This window comes from Mobula hypostoma, chromosome 12, assembly GCF_963921235.1.
Source record: "Mobula hypostoma chromosome 12, sMobHyp1.1, whole genome shotgun sequence".
NCBI classification, from domain to species: Eukaryota; Metazoa; Chordata; class Chondrichthyes; order Myliobatiformes; family Myliobatidae; genus Mobula; species Mobula hypostoma.
Genome location: NC_086108.1, coordinates 116,859,755 through 116,878,181, shown reverse-complemented (window position 1 = coordinate 116,878,181; position 18,427 = coordinate 116,859,755). Strand labels below are relative to the sequence as shown.

The following is an 18,427-nucleotide window of genomic DNA, read 5'->3' as shown; positions in this document are numbered from 1 at the left end:
CACAACCCTTTGTCTGTGGTCAATAGCCAGAAACCTGTCAGAGGGGACCATCTTCTAACAGAGGTTATGACCCTGTAGCAGGGGTCATCACATTCCAACAGGATTGACAGCTTCTGTCAAAGATCACCACCTTCTCCCAGGGTTCAGCATTGGACACAAGTCACGTTCCTCTCAGGGAATGGAGGAGACTGTCTGTGCCAGCTGAGGGTCACCATCAGTCAGAGGGCCCTGAATTTGAAGGGAGGTATGTGTTTTCAATGGCTGCAGCTGGCTGAGGATTTGTGAGTCCCCCACGCTCAGTTCTCACTCAGTCTCCAGCTCATTTACACCATCCCCCCTCCATATCATTACTGGCTTATTTGACTCCACCCTCACTGCTAGCGTGTTCTCCCTATTGTCCACTTCCCCTCGTAACCCCGTCCCTTGTTGCCTGGTCATCCGGCCCAGATTTATTCTGCAGCCCATCGCCCTCACCCCTGTGCCATCTTCAGCATTTCCCCTCCCAGCCTTGTTCTCACCGACTGGAGCGGTTGTAAGCCCACCAGCTCCTTCCTCATCTAGCCAAAATGAGGCCATTCAGCCCACTGATCGCTCCCTGCCTTCCCACATTGGGGGAGTTGAACTGATGGGCATTAACAGTGCTTGGGGGATGAATGAGAGGGGCATCGGGGGTGAGTGAGCTGCCAGTGGGATTTACCATTCCTCTCTCTCTCTGTGCTGCAGGGTGAGACCGGGTTACCAGGACCCCGTGGAGAGGATGGACCCGAGGGTCCCAAAGGTCGTTCTGGACCCCCAGGAGACTCTGGTGCAGCGGGATTGGCTGGAGAGAAGGTCAGTACTGGCGAAGTGGGCAATCCTATGGGATATCCCAGAGCAGTAGGACAGGCTCAAGGGGTGGGATGCCTATGGTGTCAGAGATGTCCCACTGTCAATCATCACCCATAGTGCTGCCTCTGAGTCTGGGGGGTGGCTTCTGCCAGCAAGAGACGCTCAAGATTCTGCAGGTGCTGGAAATCCACACAAAATTTTGGAGGAACTCAGCAGGTCAGGCAGCATCTATGGAGGAGAACAAACAGATTTTAGCAGAACAGGGGGTGATCTTCTGAAACATCTCTGACTCTAAGGGGACATGACAAGGGAGAGGCGGAGATAATTCTGCAGTGAGAGAATCTCAATGGGGGGGTACTGTTACAGGATTAGGGGGCAAACATTTAGAACTAAGGTGTGTAGAGTCTTCTCATAGAGGGAGTGGAATCTCTGGAATTCTCCACCCAAGGGGGGTTTGTAGAGGAGGGAGAGAAGTGTTTGACAGATCAGCGGTCTGAGGGCAATGGGGAATTGACACAGAAGGCGAGATAAGGCCTCAGGAAGATCACCCGTGGTCACATTGAATGGTGAGATAGGATGAGGGGCCGAGTGGCCTCCTTCAGCTCAGTCTGCTCGTTACTGGTGAGTTCTGCTGATGGATTGTTTGTCTCACTTCAGGGAAAGTTGGGCGTTCCAGGATTGCCAGGATATCCCGGCAGGCAAGGACCAAAGGTCAGTAACCATCCAGTACACGGGCTATCTGACAATGACGGGGTGAGGGCACTGGGAATATTAAGAGTTTGGGATCCAGTGGATAGGGCTAAACTAGTGGACAGCAACATGTCTACCGTACAGAGTGGGATTGAATGGAAAGCGTTGGATCTGGCAGTTGATGATCCAGTGCAGAGTGGGATTGAAGGTCACTGTGCCTGTAATGTTGTGAATGTTGCTCCATTCCCTCTCCCTCTCCCCTGAAGATTGGCTGCTGGCAGAGGAGCACTGATTCCTTGAGGAACAGGGCAGTTCTCCCTGGGGTTCCTCATCCTCTCTCACCCTGTCCCTGCCTCTCCCTGATGCTCCACATTTGGGCAATCTCTCCCAGCATGAGACAGACTGAGAGGGAAGGACTGAAGGTCAACCAAATGGACATCTGTCACTCCCATCGCTGCTCCCACACTGAGACAAAAGAGGGTGGGAGACCGACAGACTGGAGAGTGAACAGATAACACAGACGATGGAAGAATTGTAGTTCAGGGTTCCCACTCATCCCACCCCAGAATGCTTTCAGTTAAAACCTGACGTTAGTCCTTTGGCACAGAATGGTGAGACAACTTTCCAGAACTTCCAGTGTTCTTCAGAGACCAAAGTCCTGTTCAATGTCACCTGCCAATGTTGCAGAGTTCTCATGTACAGTCGATGCACTATACAGTCTGTGTCTCATACAGTCCACGTCCCGTACAGAATGTGTATTGCGTGGTCTGGACTGTGCAGCCTGTTCTATATGGTCTGTTTTTGCTGTACAGAATGTGTACTGTGTAGTCTGGACTGTGCAGTCTGTTCTATATGGTCTGTTTGCTGTACAGAATGTGTACTGTGTAGTTTGGACTGTGCAGTCTGTTCTATATGATCTGTTTGCTGTACAGAATGTGTACTGTGTAGTTTGGACTGTGCAGTCTGTTCTATATGGTCTGTTTGCCGTACAGAATGTGTACTGTATAGTCTGGACTGTGCAGCCTGTTCTGTACAGTCTGGTACGCCATACAGTCTGTGTGCTGTACAGAATGTGTACTGCCTGGTCTGTGGACTGCAAAGTCTGTTCTATACAATTTGTGTGGCGTACAGTCTGCAAGGTGCACAGGATGTATACTGTACTCTGTAAATGGTAAACCTGTGTATTTGTCTGACCATTTAAAAGCAAGTGCCCCTTTCGTCATTCTGATCCTCTGTGTCCGACCTGTGTTTATGGAAGATCTCCCCCTCTGCTCACCTTTTCTCATCCCTGTTCTCTCGTCTCTCTGATGCAATCGGGTTTTCAGGCTGCAGGTAAGTCTCTCTGTTCTCTTTATTTCTCTCCACCTCCTGAGTGATGCCCTCAATGTACTGTTGGCAATTGCTGTGTGAAAACAAGGCCTGAAATGGTTTCAGTTGTTGAGTTGTTCACCTCCTGAACAACCCATCCACACCAAACAAATTGCCATCCCGACCAGTCCCAAATGTCCGTGTTTGACCCGTGTCCCACTGAGCCATTCCTGTCTAAATCTTTCCTATCCATGTACCTGTATAAATCTTTCCTATCCACATACCTGTCTAACCCTCTCCTATCCACGTACCTGTCTAAACCTTTCCTATCCATGTACCTGTCTGAAACTTTCATATCCCTATACCTGTTCAACCTTTCCTATCCATGTACCTGTCCAATGTCTTTTAAACATTATAATTGTATCATTTCCTTGGGTAGCTTGTTCCATATACCCACCACCCTCTGTGTGAAAATCCTGCCCCTCAGGTCCTCTGCATACCTTTCCCTTTTCACCTTCAATCTGTGCCCTCTCGTTTTGGACTCTCCTACCCAGAGAAAATGACTATGAGCATCCACCCTATCTGGGCCTCTCTCCATGATTTTATAAACCTCTACGAGGTCCATCCTCAGCCTCCATTGCTCCAGGGAAAATAGTCCATCTGTCCTTGTAACTCAAACCCTCCATTATGGAAACATCTTCGTGATTCATTGCAGCACTCCCCTTGCTTAATCAGGTGTATGGGGTAGAACGGGACCCAGGATCAGCCGAGAAGAAATGGCATGGTCTCAATGGGCTGAATGGCCTAATTCTACTCCTATGTCTTATGGTTTATGGTCTAATCACGTTCTTCCTATTGCTAGGTGATCAGAACCACACACACATGACCCCCAGTGTATTCACACCAATGTCTTGTACATGTGTAATTTCAGACACACGACTCCCAGAGCAGTCTTGTACAGGTGTAACAAGACATCCCAATTCTTGTACTCATTGTCCTGACTGATCAAGCTAAGTGCCTTCCTCACCACCTTGTCTGCCTGAGTCACTCCTATATCATGTACCCATTTCCCTCGGTCTCTCGGTTCTACAGCACTCTCCAGGGGCCTAATATTTAATGTGTAAATCCCAACCAATTTAACAAAATTCAATACTTTGAGTTAAATTCTATCTTCCATTCCTTGGCCTATTTTTTAGATTAGATTCGATTGGATTCAATTTTATTGTCATTGTGCCGAGTACAGATTCAAAGCTAATGAAATGCAATTAGCATCTGACCAGAAGTACAAAAGAATAGTATTATTTACAAAATAACTGCGAATAAAAAGTAAGTGCTAAAGCACACAAATATAAAAGTACTGAGACAGTACAATATGGGTGCAATACTGCTTAGCGCTGTGATGTGAGGTTCAGCAGGGTCACAGCCTCAGGGAAGAAGCTCTTCCTGTGCTTGCTGGTGCGGGAGTGGAGGCTCCTGTAGCACATACCAGATGGAAGGAGAGTAAAAAGTCCATGGTTAGGGTGAGATGCATCTTTGATAATGCTTTTTGCCTGCCCAGGCAGCGTTTATGGTAGATGTTCTCAATGGTGGGCAATTGGGTGCCGATAATCCGCTGGGCAGTTTTCACCACCTGCTGCAGTGCTTTGCTGTCCGATACGGGACAACTGCCATATCATACTGAGATGCAGTTGGTGAGTATGCTCTCAGTGGTACAGCGGTAAAAGTCCGTCAGTATCCTGGGACAGAGGTGAGCTTTCTTGATGCTCCGCAGGAAATAAAGTTCCAGTTGTAATCTCAGACAACCTTTACTTTCCACCTCACCACCACCACCAGTGTCATCTGTCATCTTATCACTCATACCAGCTATGTTCTCATCCAAACCATTAATATAACTGACCAACAACAGTGGACCCTGTGGGGCACCACTGGTCACAGTGGACTCAGTACCAGCTTCTGTGGCATACCTCAGGTCACAAATCTCCAGTCTGAGACCATTTCCCATCTTCCTCCTGACTCCTATCACCAAGACAGTTTTGTACTGACCACTCTAATCCCCCAGACCAATCCACTATTCAGGACCTTGCCAAAAGCTTTGCTGAAGTCCAAGCAGGCAACATCTACCACCCTATTCTCATGAATCTGCTTGGCCGTTTCATTAAAAAAATTAATCAGATTGGTGTCCCTGCTGATTTTATATACCTCTATAAGATCACTCCTCAGTCTGCAAGGCATAAACAGCCTGCCTGTGCAACTTCAGCTGTTAACTTAGTCCTGGCAACTTTCTCATAAACCTCTCTGCACTCTTTCCAGCTTAATGATATTTTTTCAGTAATAGGGTGATCAAAAACTAAGGACTCACTTTGATGGACTCTTCATCTCATGGTCTTATCACTTATTGTTTATTTATTTATTATTATTATTTCCTTTTTTTATTTGCATAGTTTGTCGTCTTTTGCACATTGGTGTTTGTCCCTCTTGATGGATGTGGTCTTTCATTGATTCTATTGTGTTTCTTCTATTTTTGACTTTTAGACCATAAGATACAAGATCAGACTAGGCCATGTGGCCCATCGAGTCTGCTCTGTTATCTCATCATGACTGATCCTGCCTTCTCCCCATATCCCTTCATGCCTTGACCAATCAAGACTCTATCAACCACTGCCTTAAATATACATAAAGACTTGGCCTCCAAGGCTGCCTGTGGCAATGAATTCCACAGATTCAACTCTCTCTAGCTAAAGAAATTCCTCCTCATCTCCATTCTAAAAGGACAGCTGGCTATTCTGGGGTTAGTCCTGACGAAGGGTCTCGGCCTGAAACGTCGACTGCGCCTCTTCCTATAGATGCTGCCTGGCCTGCTGCGTTCACCAGCAACTTAGAAATAATACATACTTTTTTTTAAGTGAGGTAATGTTCACGGGTTCAATGCCCATTTAGGAATCAGATAGCAGAGGAGAAGAAGCTGTTCCTGAATTGCTGAGTCTGTGCCTTCAGGCCAGTACCTCCTACCTGATGTACAAAAAGGACGGGTTGCACTTGAATCTGAGGGGGACCAATATCCTGACGGGGAGGTTTTCAAAGGCTATTGGGGAGAACTAGAATTGCTGGGGGAGTGGGAACTGAACTGAAGTGACAGAGGAAAGGGAGATTGGGTCACAAATAGAGAAAACTTGGACAGTCCAAAAGGCAGGATAGTTAAGTGATAGAGAAGGGATGCATTCAGACCGATGGTTTGAGAGGTGTCTATTTTAATATGAAGTGTATTATGAATAAAGCGGATGAGCTTAGAGCGTGGATCAGCACTTGGAGCTATGATGTTGTGGCCATTACAGAGACTTAGATGGTGCAGGGGCAGGAATGGTTACTTCAAGTGTGAGGCCTTAGATGTTTCAGAAAGGACAGGGAGAGAGGCAAAAGAGGTGGGGGCGTGGCACTGTTGATCAGAGATAGTATCACAGCTTCAGAAAAGGAGTACGTCATGGAGAGATTGTCTACGGAGCCTCTGTGGTGGAAGTTAGAAACAGGAAGGGGTCAATAACTCTACTGGGTGTTTTTTATAGACCACCCAATAGTAACAGGGACATCGAGGAGCAGATAGGGAGACAGATTCTGGAAAGGAGTAACAATAACAGGGTTGTTATGGTAGGAGATTTTAATTTCCCAAATATTGATTGGGATCTCCCTGGAGTGAGAGGTTTAGATGGGATGGAGCTTGTTAAGTGTGTTCAGGAGAGTTTCCTGACACAATATGTAGATAAGCCTACATGAGGAGAGGCTGTACTTGATCTAGTATTGGGAAGTTAACCTGGTCAGGTGTCAGGTCTCTCAGTGAGAGAGCATTTTGGAGACATTGATCATAATTCTGTCTCCTTTACCATAGCATTGGAGAGGGATAGGAACAGACAAGTTAGGGGAAATATGAGGTGATCATGCAGGAGCTTGGAAGCATAAATTGGAAACAGATGTTGTTCCCCTATTTAAGTAAGGGAGTAGGGACAGCCCAGGAAGTTATAAACCAGTGAGTCTCACTTCGGTGGTTTGTAATCTGATGGAGAAGATCCTGAAAGGCAGGATTTATGAACATTGGAGAGGTATAATATGATTAGGAATAGTCAGCATGACTTTGTCAAAGGCAGGTCGTGCCTTACGAGCCTGATTGAAGTTTTTGAGGATGTGACTAAACACATTGATGAAAGTTGAGTCGTTGATTAATTATTCCAAAGCCTCTACTATAACTTCTGCCATTTCTTTCAGTAGCCTGTCATCTTGCCTTTAGAATATTTCTTTCTCTTTGGGATGTATATATCCCGTGCCTTCCGAATTGCATCTAGAAATTCCCTCCATTGCTGCTCTGCCGTTATCCCTGCCAGTGTTCTCTTCCAATCAATTCTGGCCAACTCCTCTCTCATGCCTGTGTAATTACTTCACTGTAATACTGATACATCTGACTTTAGCTTCACCTTCTCAAAATTCAGGGTGAATTCAGTCACATTATGATCACTTGCCCCAAAGGGTTCTTTTACCTTAGACTCCAATCAATTCCAGTTCATTGCACCACACCCAAACCAGAATAGCTGATCCACTGGTGAGCTCAACCACAAGCTGCTCAAAAAGCTGCCTCATAGGCACTCCAGAATTTCCACCTCCTGGAATCTGGCACCAACATGATTTTCCAAATCTACCTGCACATTGAAGTCCCCCATGACTGTTGCAACATTGCCCTTTTGGCATGCATTTTCTATCTCCCATTGTAATTTGTGGGCCTCATCTTTAATACTGCCTTGGGGGTCTGTATACAACTCCCATCAGGGTCTTTTTACCCTCAGCTCTATTCACAATGATTCAACACCTCTGACCCTATGTCATCTCTTCCTAATGATTTGATTTCATTTCTTTACCAACATTTCTATGTCACCCCTCTGCCTTCCTGCCTATCCTTTCGATTAAATATATTTAGCTCCCAGTTATAATCTTCTTTCAGCCACAATTCAGTGATTTACTGGGAATACCCACAAGCAAATGAACCTCAGGATGTAGATAGTGACATAATATGTACTTTGATAATGAATTTACTTTGAACATGTAAATTGTACGCAGTACTCCCGATGCAGCCTCACCAATCTCCTTTACAACTGTAATGTAACATCTCAACTTCTATACCTAGTGCACTGACTGAGGAAACGTCTTTCAAGCAGCTTCTTCACCATTCTGTCCACCTGTGAGAGCACTCTCAGGGAAACATGTGCTTTACTCATTGTGCACTCTGTTCTCCACAGTCTCCACAGTCCAGCCATCACTGTGATAGTCCACTCTGGTTTGATTTCCCAAATTCAACACTTCCCCTTTATTAGAGTTCGTTTCCCATTCCATACCCATCTGATCAAGCAGAACCCAAAGCACATGCCCAACCGGGGAAGGAATCCTTCATTGCCTCCATCCCTTCCAGACCAAAATTTATCCAGAGCAGATCCCAAGGATGGAATGTTTCCTTCTTTACCTTTGCCCCAAACCTCCACCCCAACTCCCCATTGTTTTCGAAACCCTACTTCGAAATACAATTCCTTTACATCCATCAACCTCACCTCACTGACTCTTCCCTATTAGTCTTCTCTGCACCCCTAGAATCACTCTCCATATCTATGCTCCATGATCATTCCCAACCTCTTCCACCTACTTGATCAATCTGTGCCATTACCCCTTCCCTTGTACCATTCCAGGAGAGTTCCAAACCCACCCCAGTCAAGGTTTCCCAGAGAGCTCTATACAGGAGATGGTGTTGAACTTTAGGAAGACTAAGACCATAAGATATAGGAGCAGAAGTAGGCCATTCAGCCCATCGAGTAGGCTCTGCCATTCAATCATGGCAGTTCAATTCTTCCAGTCATCCTAACTCCCCTGCCTTCTCCACATACCTTTTGATGCCCTGGCCAAATAAGAACCTATCTATCTCTGTCTTAAATGCACCCAATGACTTGGCCTCCACAGCCGCTCTTGGCAACAAATTCCACAGATTTACCAGACTCTGACCAAAGTCAAACCTCAACACTACCCACTCCTGATATCTTTGTAACATCAGCAAATTTAGCCACAAGTCAATAATTCCCATAGTCGAAATCATTGACATACATCATAAAAAGCATCAGTCCCAATACCGACCCCTGTGGAACTCCACTGGTAACCGGCAGCCAGCTAAAATAGGATCCCTTTATTCCCACTCTCTGCTTTCTGCTGATCAGCCAATGTCCCACCCATGCTAGTAACTTCCTAGTAATTCCATGGACTCTTATCTTGCTAAGCAACCTCCTGTGTGGCGCCTTGTCAAAGTGGCTCCTGTGTGGCACCTTGTCAGAGGCCTTCTGAAAAACCAAGTACACCACACCCACTGCATTTCCTTTGTCTACCCTGCTTGTAATTTCCTCAAAGAATTGCAGTAGGTTAGTTAGGCAGAAATATTCCTTTCAGTAAACCATTGGCCTATCTTATCATGTGCCTCCAGGTACTTCGTAATCTCATCCCTAACAATCAATTCCAATAACTGTCCAACCACCGATGTCAGTCTAACAGGTCTTTCGTTTCCTTTCTGCTGCCTCCCACCCTCCTTAAATAGCAAAGTGACGTTTACAATTTTCCAGTCATCTGGTACAATGCCAGAATCTATCGATTCTTGAAAGATCAGTGTTAATGCCCTCGCAATCTCCCCAGCTACTTCCTTCAGAACCTAAGGGTGCATTCCATCAGGTCCACGAGATTTATTCACCCTCAGACCATTAACCTTCCTGAGCACCTTCTCAGTCGTAATTTTCACTGCACATACTTCACTTCCCTGACACTCTTGAATGTCCAGTATACTGCAGATGTCTCCCACTGTGAAGACTGATGCAAAATACACATTCAGTTCCTCCGTCAACTCTACATCTCTCATTACAATATCTCCAGTGTCATTGTCTATTGTATAGAAACATACAAAATTTTGAAAGGGATAGATAAGATAGTAGGAAAGTTGTTTCCATTGGTAGGTGAGACTAGAACTAGGGGATATTGTCTCAAGATTCAGGGGAGAAGATTTAGGACAAAGATGAGGAGAAACTGTTTTTCCCAGAGAGTGGTGAATCTGTGGAATTCTCTGCCCAGGGAAGCAGTTGAGGCTCTTTCACTAAATATATTTAAGAAACAGTTAGATAGGTTTTTACATAGCAAGGGAATTAAGGGTTATGGGGAAAAGGCAGGTAGATGGAGCTGAGTTTACGGACAGATCAGCCATGATCTTATTGAATGGCGGGGCAGGCTCGATGGGCCGGATGGCCAACTCCTGGTCCTATTTCTTATGTTCTTATGTCCTATATCTACCCTCAATTCTCTTTACCCTTTATATACTTAAAAAACCTCTCCGTATCTTCTTTGATATTAGTCGCCAGCTTCTTTTCATAATCCATCTTTTCCTTCCCAATGACCTTCTTAGTTTCCTTCTGCAAGTTTTTAAAAGCTTCCCAATCCTCTATCTTGCCACTAGTTTTGGCTTCATTGTATGCCTCTTTTTTGCTGTAACATAGAACATAGAACAGTACAGCACAGTACAGGCCCTTCGTCCCACAATGTTGTGCCGACCCTCAAACCCTGCCTCCCATATAAGCCCCCACATTAAATTCCTCCATATACCTGTCTAGTAGTCTCTTAAACTTCACTAGTGTATCTGCCTCCACCACTGACTCAGGCAGTGTATTCCACGCACCAACCACTCTCTGAGTAAAAAACCTTCCTCTAATATCCCCCTTGAACTTCCCACCCCTTACCTTAAAGTCATGTCCTCTTGTATTGAGCAGTGGTGCCCTGGGGAAGAGGTGCTGGCTATCCACTCTATCTATTCCTCTTATTATCTTGTACACCTCTATCATGTCTCCTCTCATCCTCCTTCTCTCCAAAGAGTAAAGCCCTAGCTCCCTTAATCTCTGATCATAATGTAGACTTTCTAAACCAGGCAGCATCGTGGTAAATCTCCTCTGTACCCTTTCCAATGCTTCCACATCCTTCCTATAGTGAGGTGACCAGAACTGGACACAGTACTCCAAGTGTGGTCTAACCAGAGTTTTATAGAGCTGCATCATTACGTTGCGACTCTTAAACTCTATCCCTCGACTTATGAAAGCTAACACCCCATAAGCTTTCTTAACTACCCTATCCACCTGTGAGGCAACTTTCAGGGATCTGTGGACATGTACCCCGAGATCCCTCTGCTCCTCCACACTACCAAGTATCCTGCCATTTACTTTGTACTCTGCCTTGGAGTTTGTCCTTCCAATGTGTACCACCTCACACTTTTCCGGGTTGAACTCTATCTGCCACTTCTCAGCCCACTTCTGCATCCTATCGATGTCTCTCTGCAATCTTTGACAATCCTCTACACTATCTACAACACCACCAACCTTTGTGTCGTCTGCAAACTTGCCAACTCACCCTTCTACCCCCACATCCAGGTCGTAATAAAAATCACGAAAAGTAGAGGTCCCAGAACCAAACCTTGTGGGACACCACCCTCCAATCTGAATGTACTCCCTCCACCACGACCCTCTGCCTTCTGCAGGCAAGCCAATTCTGAATCCACCTGGCCAAACTTCCCTGGATCCCATGCTTTCTCACTTTCTGAATAAGCCTACCGTGTGGAACCTTTGGTTCTGGCTTCGCTTGTCAGCCACCGTAGTGTCCTTCTTCCATTTAAAAATTTCTTCTTATTTGGAATATATCTGTCTTGCACTTCCCTCATTTTTTGCAGAAACTCCAGCCATTCCTGCTTTGTTGCCTTTCCTGCTAGTGTCTCTTTCCAGTCAACTTTGGCCATTTCCCCTCTCATGCCATTGTAAGTCCCTAGCTGCTCATATTCCCTAGCAGAAACTCATTCCTCATTCTACCTATATCATTAGTACCGACACGGACCACAACAACTGGATTGTTCCCCTCCCACTGTAAATTTCTCTGCAGGTCAGATAAGATAGTGTTCCTATGTTCCCTTAGGGTTCCTTAACCTTTAGCTCTGTTATCACCTTCGGATCATTGCACAACACCCAATCCAGCACAGCCGATCCCCTTGTGGGCTCAGCAACGAGCTGTTCTGAAAAGCCATCATTCAGACATACTATAAATTCTCTCTCTTGAGGTCCAGTACTGGCCTGGTTTTCCCAATCCACTTTCATGTTAAAATCACCAACGATTATCATGACATTGCCCTTCTGACACACTTTTCTATCTCCTGCTGTAATTTGTAATCCACATCCCAGCTGCCGTTTGGAGGCCTGTATACAACTGCCATTATGGTCCTTTTACCCTTGCCATTTCTTAACTCAACCCATAGAGACTCTACACCTTCCAATCCTATGTCATCTCTTTCTCATGATTTAATATTATTTCTTATACACAGAGCCACACCACTCCCTCTGCCTACTAACCTATCTTTCCAATACACCGTGCATCCTTGAACGTTCAGCTCCCAATGTCAGTCATCCTTTAGCCAAGTTTCAGAGATGGCCACTACGTCATACTTGCCAATCTGCAGCTGAATTTCAAGATCGTCCATTTTATTTCTCATGCTGTGTGCATTTAAATATAACACCTTCAGTCCAGTATTTGTTGCTTTCTGTTTTAACTGCACCACACCTCTACTGCCCTGTAACTCATCCCACTGGCTATGATTATGACTCATCTCCTGCCTGTCCTTTCTATCATCTCTGTTGCATGCTATCTCTGATTTATTTCTGTTTTCTCCTTCCTCAGCCCTATCACTCCAGTTCCCATCCCCCTGCCAAATTAGCTTAAACCTACAGGGAAGAAGTCATCTCTCTGACACAGTGATGTCAAGAAAACAGCCTCTCCCTCAATGTTGCAAAAACAAAGGAGCTGGTTGTGAATGACAGGAGGAATGGAGACAGGCTAACCCCTATTCACATCAATGGATCTGGGGTTGAGACAGTGCAGAGAGTGGTGTGGACAGCCCAGCACATCTGTAGTTGTGAACTTCCCATGATCCAGGACACTTACAAGGACAGATGCGTAAAATGGGCCCGTAGGATCACCTGGGAACCATCCCAACCACAATCTATTCCAGCTGCTACCATCTGGGAAATGGTACCGCAGCATAAAAACCAGGACCAGCAGGCTCTGGAACAGCTTCTTCCACGAGGCTATCAGACTGATGAACTCATGCTGACTTTTGTGTACTCTATTCATACATTGACTGTTCTATTTATTGTAAATTATTATAAATTACTATGATTGCACATTGCACATTTAGATGGAGAAGTAACGTGAAGATTTTTACTCCTCATGTATGTGAAGGATGTAAGAAATAAAGTCAACTCAATTCAATTTAAAATTCCATTAAACCTGCCTGCTAGGATATTGGACCCCTTTGGGTTTCAAGAGTAACACGTCTTTTTTGTACAGGTCGTACCTCTCCCAGAAGAGGCTCCAATGATCCAGGAACCTGAAGCCCTGCCCTCTACACCAGTCTCTCAGCCACACATTAAGATGTCATACCATGCTATTCTTGCACTCGTTAGCAGGTGGCACAGGCAGCAATCCTGAGATTACTACCCTGGAGGTCTTGCTTTTCAGCTTCCTACCCAACTCCCTGAATTCCCTCTTTAGGACCTCCTCCCTTTTTCCACCTATGTCATTGGTACCAACTTGTACCAAGACTTCTGGCTGTTCACCCTCTCCCTTCAGAATACTCTGCACCCAATCTGAGATATCCATATGCTGCCACCTGGGAGGCAACACACCATGTGGGTATCTGTATCAGGCTGATAGGACCTCCTGTTTGTTCCCCTCACTATGGAATCCCCCATGACTACAGCATTTCTCTTCTCTTCCTTCTGCACCATGAAACCAGGCTCAGTGCTAGAGACCCGATCACCGTGGTCATCCTCTGTCAGGTCACCCCCCCTCAACAGCATCCAAAACGAGATAACGATTACTGAGGGGGATGGCCACAGGGGTGCTCTCTACTATCTGAGCTCTTGCCTTCCCTTCCCTGCCAGTCACCCACTTATCTAACTCCTGCTGCCTCGAGGTGACTAACTCCTTGTAGCTCCTATCTATCTCCTGCTCACTTTTCCTAATAAGCTGTAGGTCATCGAGCCGCGGATCCAGATCTCTAACACGGTCTCTCAGGAACTGCATCTTGGTACACCTGGCGCAGCTGTGGCCATCTGGGAGACAGGAAGATTCCCAGGATTCCCACATCTGATACCCAGAGCAAAGTAATAACCCTACGGACATGCTCTCTATTCCTTCGGGAAAAAATGCAAGGGATAAGAAAAGAGTCCACTTACCCACTTACTTCACCAAAGCCTTTACATTCTGCCTCAGACCACTCTGTCGATGACTGCTCCGCTAGGCAGTGTCTCCCTTTTATAGCTGATGAACCTTCCCTGCTCTCCAACTCACGATTGGTGCACTGGTTATAGCCGAGTTCCCGCGAAGCTATCTCCTTTTAAACTTCGCTCCCGGACCTGGGCACCATCTCCTCTCTTGTAGCTCTCCAACTCACGATTGGTGTGCTGGTTATTGCTCCCTGTTACTACTGATGGCGAAGACATGGTTGTGGTGAGGACCTACAAGTACCTGGGGGTGCACCTGGAGAACAGACTTGAATAGAGCCCAACACAGAAGCTGTGTACAAGATGGGCAGAGTTGCCTCTACTTCCTGAGGAGACTGAGGTCCTTTGGAGTACGCAGGACTCAACTTCACATGTTCTACCTGTCTGTTGTCGTCAGTACAGTCTTCTGTGCTGCGGTGTGCTGGGGCAAGGGCATCAACACAGATGCTGCCAGCAGGCTCAATAAACTGATTGGAAAGGCTGGTTCTGTTATAGGAGTCAAACTGGACACACTAGAGGCTCTGGTAAAACAAAAGACACTACTGAAAATCCTGGCATTTCTGGACAATGTTTCTCACCCTCTGCATACCATCCTGGCTGAACAGAGAAGCATTTTTAGTAATAAATGAAGACATAGGAGCAGAATTAGGCCATTCAGCCTATTGAGTCAGCTCCGCGATTCCATCATGGCTGATCCTGGATCCCACTCAACCCCATACTCGCCATATCCTTTGATGCCCTGACCGAACAGGAAATGATCAATTTCCGCCTTAAAAGTACGTACAGACTTGGCATCTGCTGCAGTCAGTAGCAGAGCATTCCACAGATTCACTACCCTCTGACTAAAGAGAATCCTCCTTACTTCTGTTCTAAAAAGTGCCCCTCAATTTTGAGGCTGTGCCCTCTAGTTCTGGATACCCCCACAATGGGAAATATCCTCTCCACACCCACCCTATCTAGTCATTTCAACATTCGGTAGGTTTCAATGAGATCCTCATGCATTCTTCTAAATTCCAGTGAGTATAGGACCAAAGCTGCCAGATGCTCCTCATATGTTAACGCGTTTGTTCCCAGAATCATCCTTGTGAACATCCTCTGGTCTCTCCAATGACAACACATCCTTTCTCAGATATAGGGCCCAAAAACTTTGACAATACTCCAAGTGGCCTGACTAGTGTCTTATAAAGCCTCAGCATTATCTCCTTGTTTTTATATTCTATTCTCCTTGAAATAAATGCCAACATTGCATTTGACTTCTTTACCACAGACTCAAACTGTGAATTAACCTTCTGGGAGTCTTGCACGAGGACGCCTAAGTCCCTCTACACCTCTGATGCTTGAACCTTCTCCCCATTTAGATAATAGTCCATACTATTGTTCCTTTTACCAAAACGTATTATCATACATTTCCCAACAGTATATTCCATCTGCTACTTTTTTTTGCCCATTCTTCCAATTTGTCTGTCACATTGCTTCCTTAGCACTTCCTACTCCTCCACCTATCTTAGTATCATCTGCAAACTTTGCCACAAAGCTATTAATTTCATTTTCTAAATCATTGACAAAAAATGTGAAAAGTAGCGGTGCCAATACTGACATCTGAGGAACACCATTAGTCACCAGCCAACCAGAAAAGGTCCCTTTTGTTCCCATTCACTGCCTTTCGCCTGTCAGCCATTCATTATCCATGCCAGTATCTTTCCTGTAATGCCATAGGGTTTTATCTTGTTAAGCAGCCTCATGTGTGGCACCTTATCAAGTGCCTTCTGAAAATCCAAGTAAACGACATCCACTGCCTCTCCTTTATCCACCCTGCTTGTTACTTCCATGAAGAACTCTAACAGATTTGTCAGGCAGGATTTCCCTTGATACTTTGACTTACTTTATTATTAGTCTCCATGTACCCCAAAACTTCATCCTTAATAATAGACTCTAATATTTTCCCATCCACTGAGGTTAGGCTAACTGGCCTATAATTTCTGTTCTTTTGCCTTTCTCCCTTCTTAAAGAGTGGAGTGATATTTGCAATTTGCAGTTCTCTTAGACCATGCCAAAATCAAGTGATTCATGAAAGACCATGACCAATGCATCCATTATCTCTTCAGCAACCTCTTTCAGGACTCTGGGAAGTAGTCCATCTGGTCCAGGTGACTTATCCATCTTAGGAGCCCTGAGTTGCCCTAACACTTTTTCCTTTGTCATAGCAATGGCACTCACTCCTGCTCCCTGATACTCATAGACCTCTGGCACACTGCTGATGTCTTCCACAGTGATGACAGATACAAAGTATTCATTAAGTTCATCTGCCATTTCTTTGTCCCCTATTACTACCTAACCAGCATCATTTTCCAGTGGTCCAATATCAACTCTCACCTCCCTTTTACTCTTTATGTAACTGAAAAAACTTTTGGTATCCTGCTTTATAGTATTGGCTAGTTGGCCCCCATATCTCATTTTTTCCTTTCTTATAGTTTTTTTAGTTGCCTTTTGTTAGATTTTAAAAGCTTCCCAATCATCCAACATCCCACTCATTTCTGCCACACCACCACCTATACTTTCCTGCCTGCCTTTTTGATACAAAGTATGTCCTTTGATCTTAAGCTCCCAACTATGGTCTTCTTTCAGCCTTGATGTAGTGATGCCCACAACGTCACACCAACGAATCTCTAATTATGCCATAAGTTCGTCCACTTTATTCCGAATGCAATGTGCATTTAAATAGAGTCCTGCAGTCCTGCATTACCCTTTTGAATTTTGCCTCTGTGGTACAATTTAACTCTTTGCTCTGTTTGCATTTGTACCCAATCATTGGCTTGCCCTTCTTACATTCATGTTACACCCATCATCTACTTGTAGACCTGCTGGCTCTTCCTCAGCTCTGTCATCCTGGTTCCCTTCCCCCTGCTGTTGACTAAGACAACTGTGCTGCTCCAAAGGCTGCTATATGAGGCCTTTCTTACCCTCAGCTATTAGGCTGTATAGTGAGTCAACCTATAAGCAGGGAAGTGATGACCCCTCCTGTTAGATTGAGGTCACTTATTTTTTATTTATTTTCTTCCCTGTTTTCTAATATTTGTATTTCTGTGCACTTGTAATTTCCTTTGGGATCATTGAGGTTTCTATCTATTTATACAGCATCCCAGGACAGGCCTTTTCGCAGAAACGGAAACATCCGATTGTCCACACTGGCATTCCTCACCTTCATCTCTTCCTTCTGTTTCCTTCAGGGATCAACCGGATTCCCGGGATTCCCAGGAGCTAATGGAGAGAAAGGAGCAAGGGTAAGTCTGGGAATTGTTGAGTAACAGATCATACACACAGTCACCAGTACTCACATACATACACACACATTCACACTCAACACACACTCGTATACTAGTACTCACAATCATACATCCGGACTCACACTCACACAGGTTCGCACCACACATTGTGTATGTACTCACAATGCTCACACACAGAGGCATACATAATACTTCAGTACGACCCCTCCCACAGTGAGTATAATCCAGAGTTTGGTTGCTGAACCTTGCCTAAGGCCAGTTGGAGTCCGATTCCAAGTCCTTGTGCATGCCTGTGACTGAATCAACTTCCCCTTCTGCTCAGCAGAGCTGCCATTTGCTCCCGCTGTCAGATGTGGCTGCTGAATTCTGCATGGTTTCCTTCAGCCCAGTTGAGGTCCGTGTCTGAGTCTGAATCAACTTGCCTCTCTAGTTTGCTCTCAGTATCTGATGTTTGTTTTCTTCTTTTGGACAGGGAGTTCACGGAAAACCTGGAGCAAGAGGTCAGCGAGGCCCAACAGTAAGTACCCTCACCTCCTTCTCCTACTTCCACTCGTGCTGCTGAGACCCAGTCAAGGGGTGGTGTGAAACAGAGTGAATTACCTACAGTCAACACGCAATGGGTGAAATGCCACCCTGCCCCAGACAGGCGCAGATGTGGGAGGGAGAAGGAGAGGGAGGACGGTCCAGTGGTCAGGGGTTAGAGCATGGGTTGACCTCAGGGTGAGAGGTTGGCGATTGGACAAGATGAGGATGTGAGGAGGACAGGTTAAGGCTACCTGCACCCTGATTCCTGATGATTGGTGAGTCTTTGACCTCAGCACCCTTTTCCTGCACCAACTCCACTCCTCAATTGCCTTCATGCCCAATGGTTTCTCAATCTCTGTCCTGAATCTGTTCAGTGACTGGTGCTCCTCTGGGGAGATCACAGACCCAGTACAGCCCCTACCC

At 45.6% G+C, this 18,427-nt stretch overlaps 1 protein-coding gene across 2 annotated transcripts in view; it reads left to right on the top strand.

Moving 5' to 3' along the window:
• col11a1a (collagen, type XI, alpha 1a) overlaps positions 1-18,427 on the top strand; it is a 605,254-nt gene that overhangs the window by 413,617 nt on the left and 173,210 nt on the right. For both annotated transcript variants that reach the window (XM_063064825.1, XM_063064824.1), the window contains 4 exons: positions 724-831; positions 1,486-1,539; positions 17,423-17,476; positions 17,952-17,996. In XM_063064825.1, coding sequence (XP_062920895.1) covers positions 724-831; positions 1,486-1,539; positions 17,423-17,476; positions 17,952-17,996 — 261 coding nt within the window. The remainder of the gene's footprint in view (positions 1-723; positions 832-1,485; positions 1,540-17,422; positions 17,477-17,951; positions 17,997-18,427) is intronic.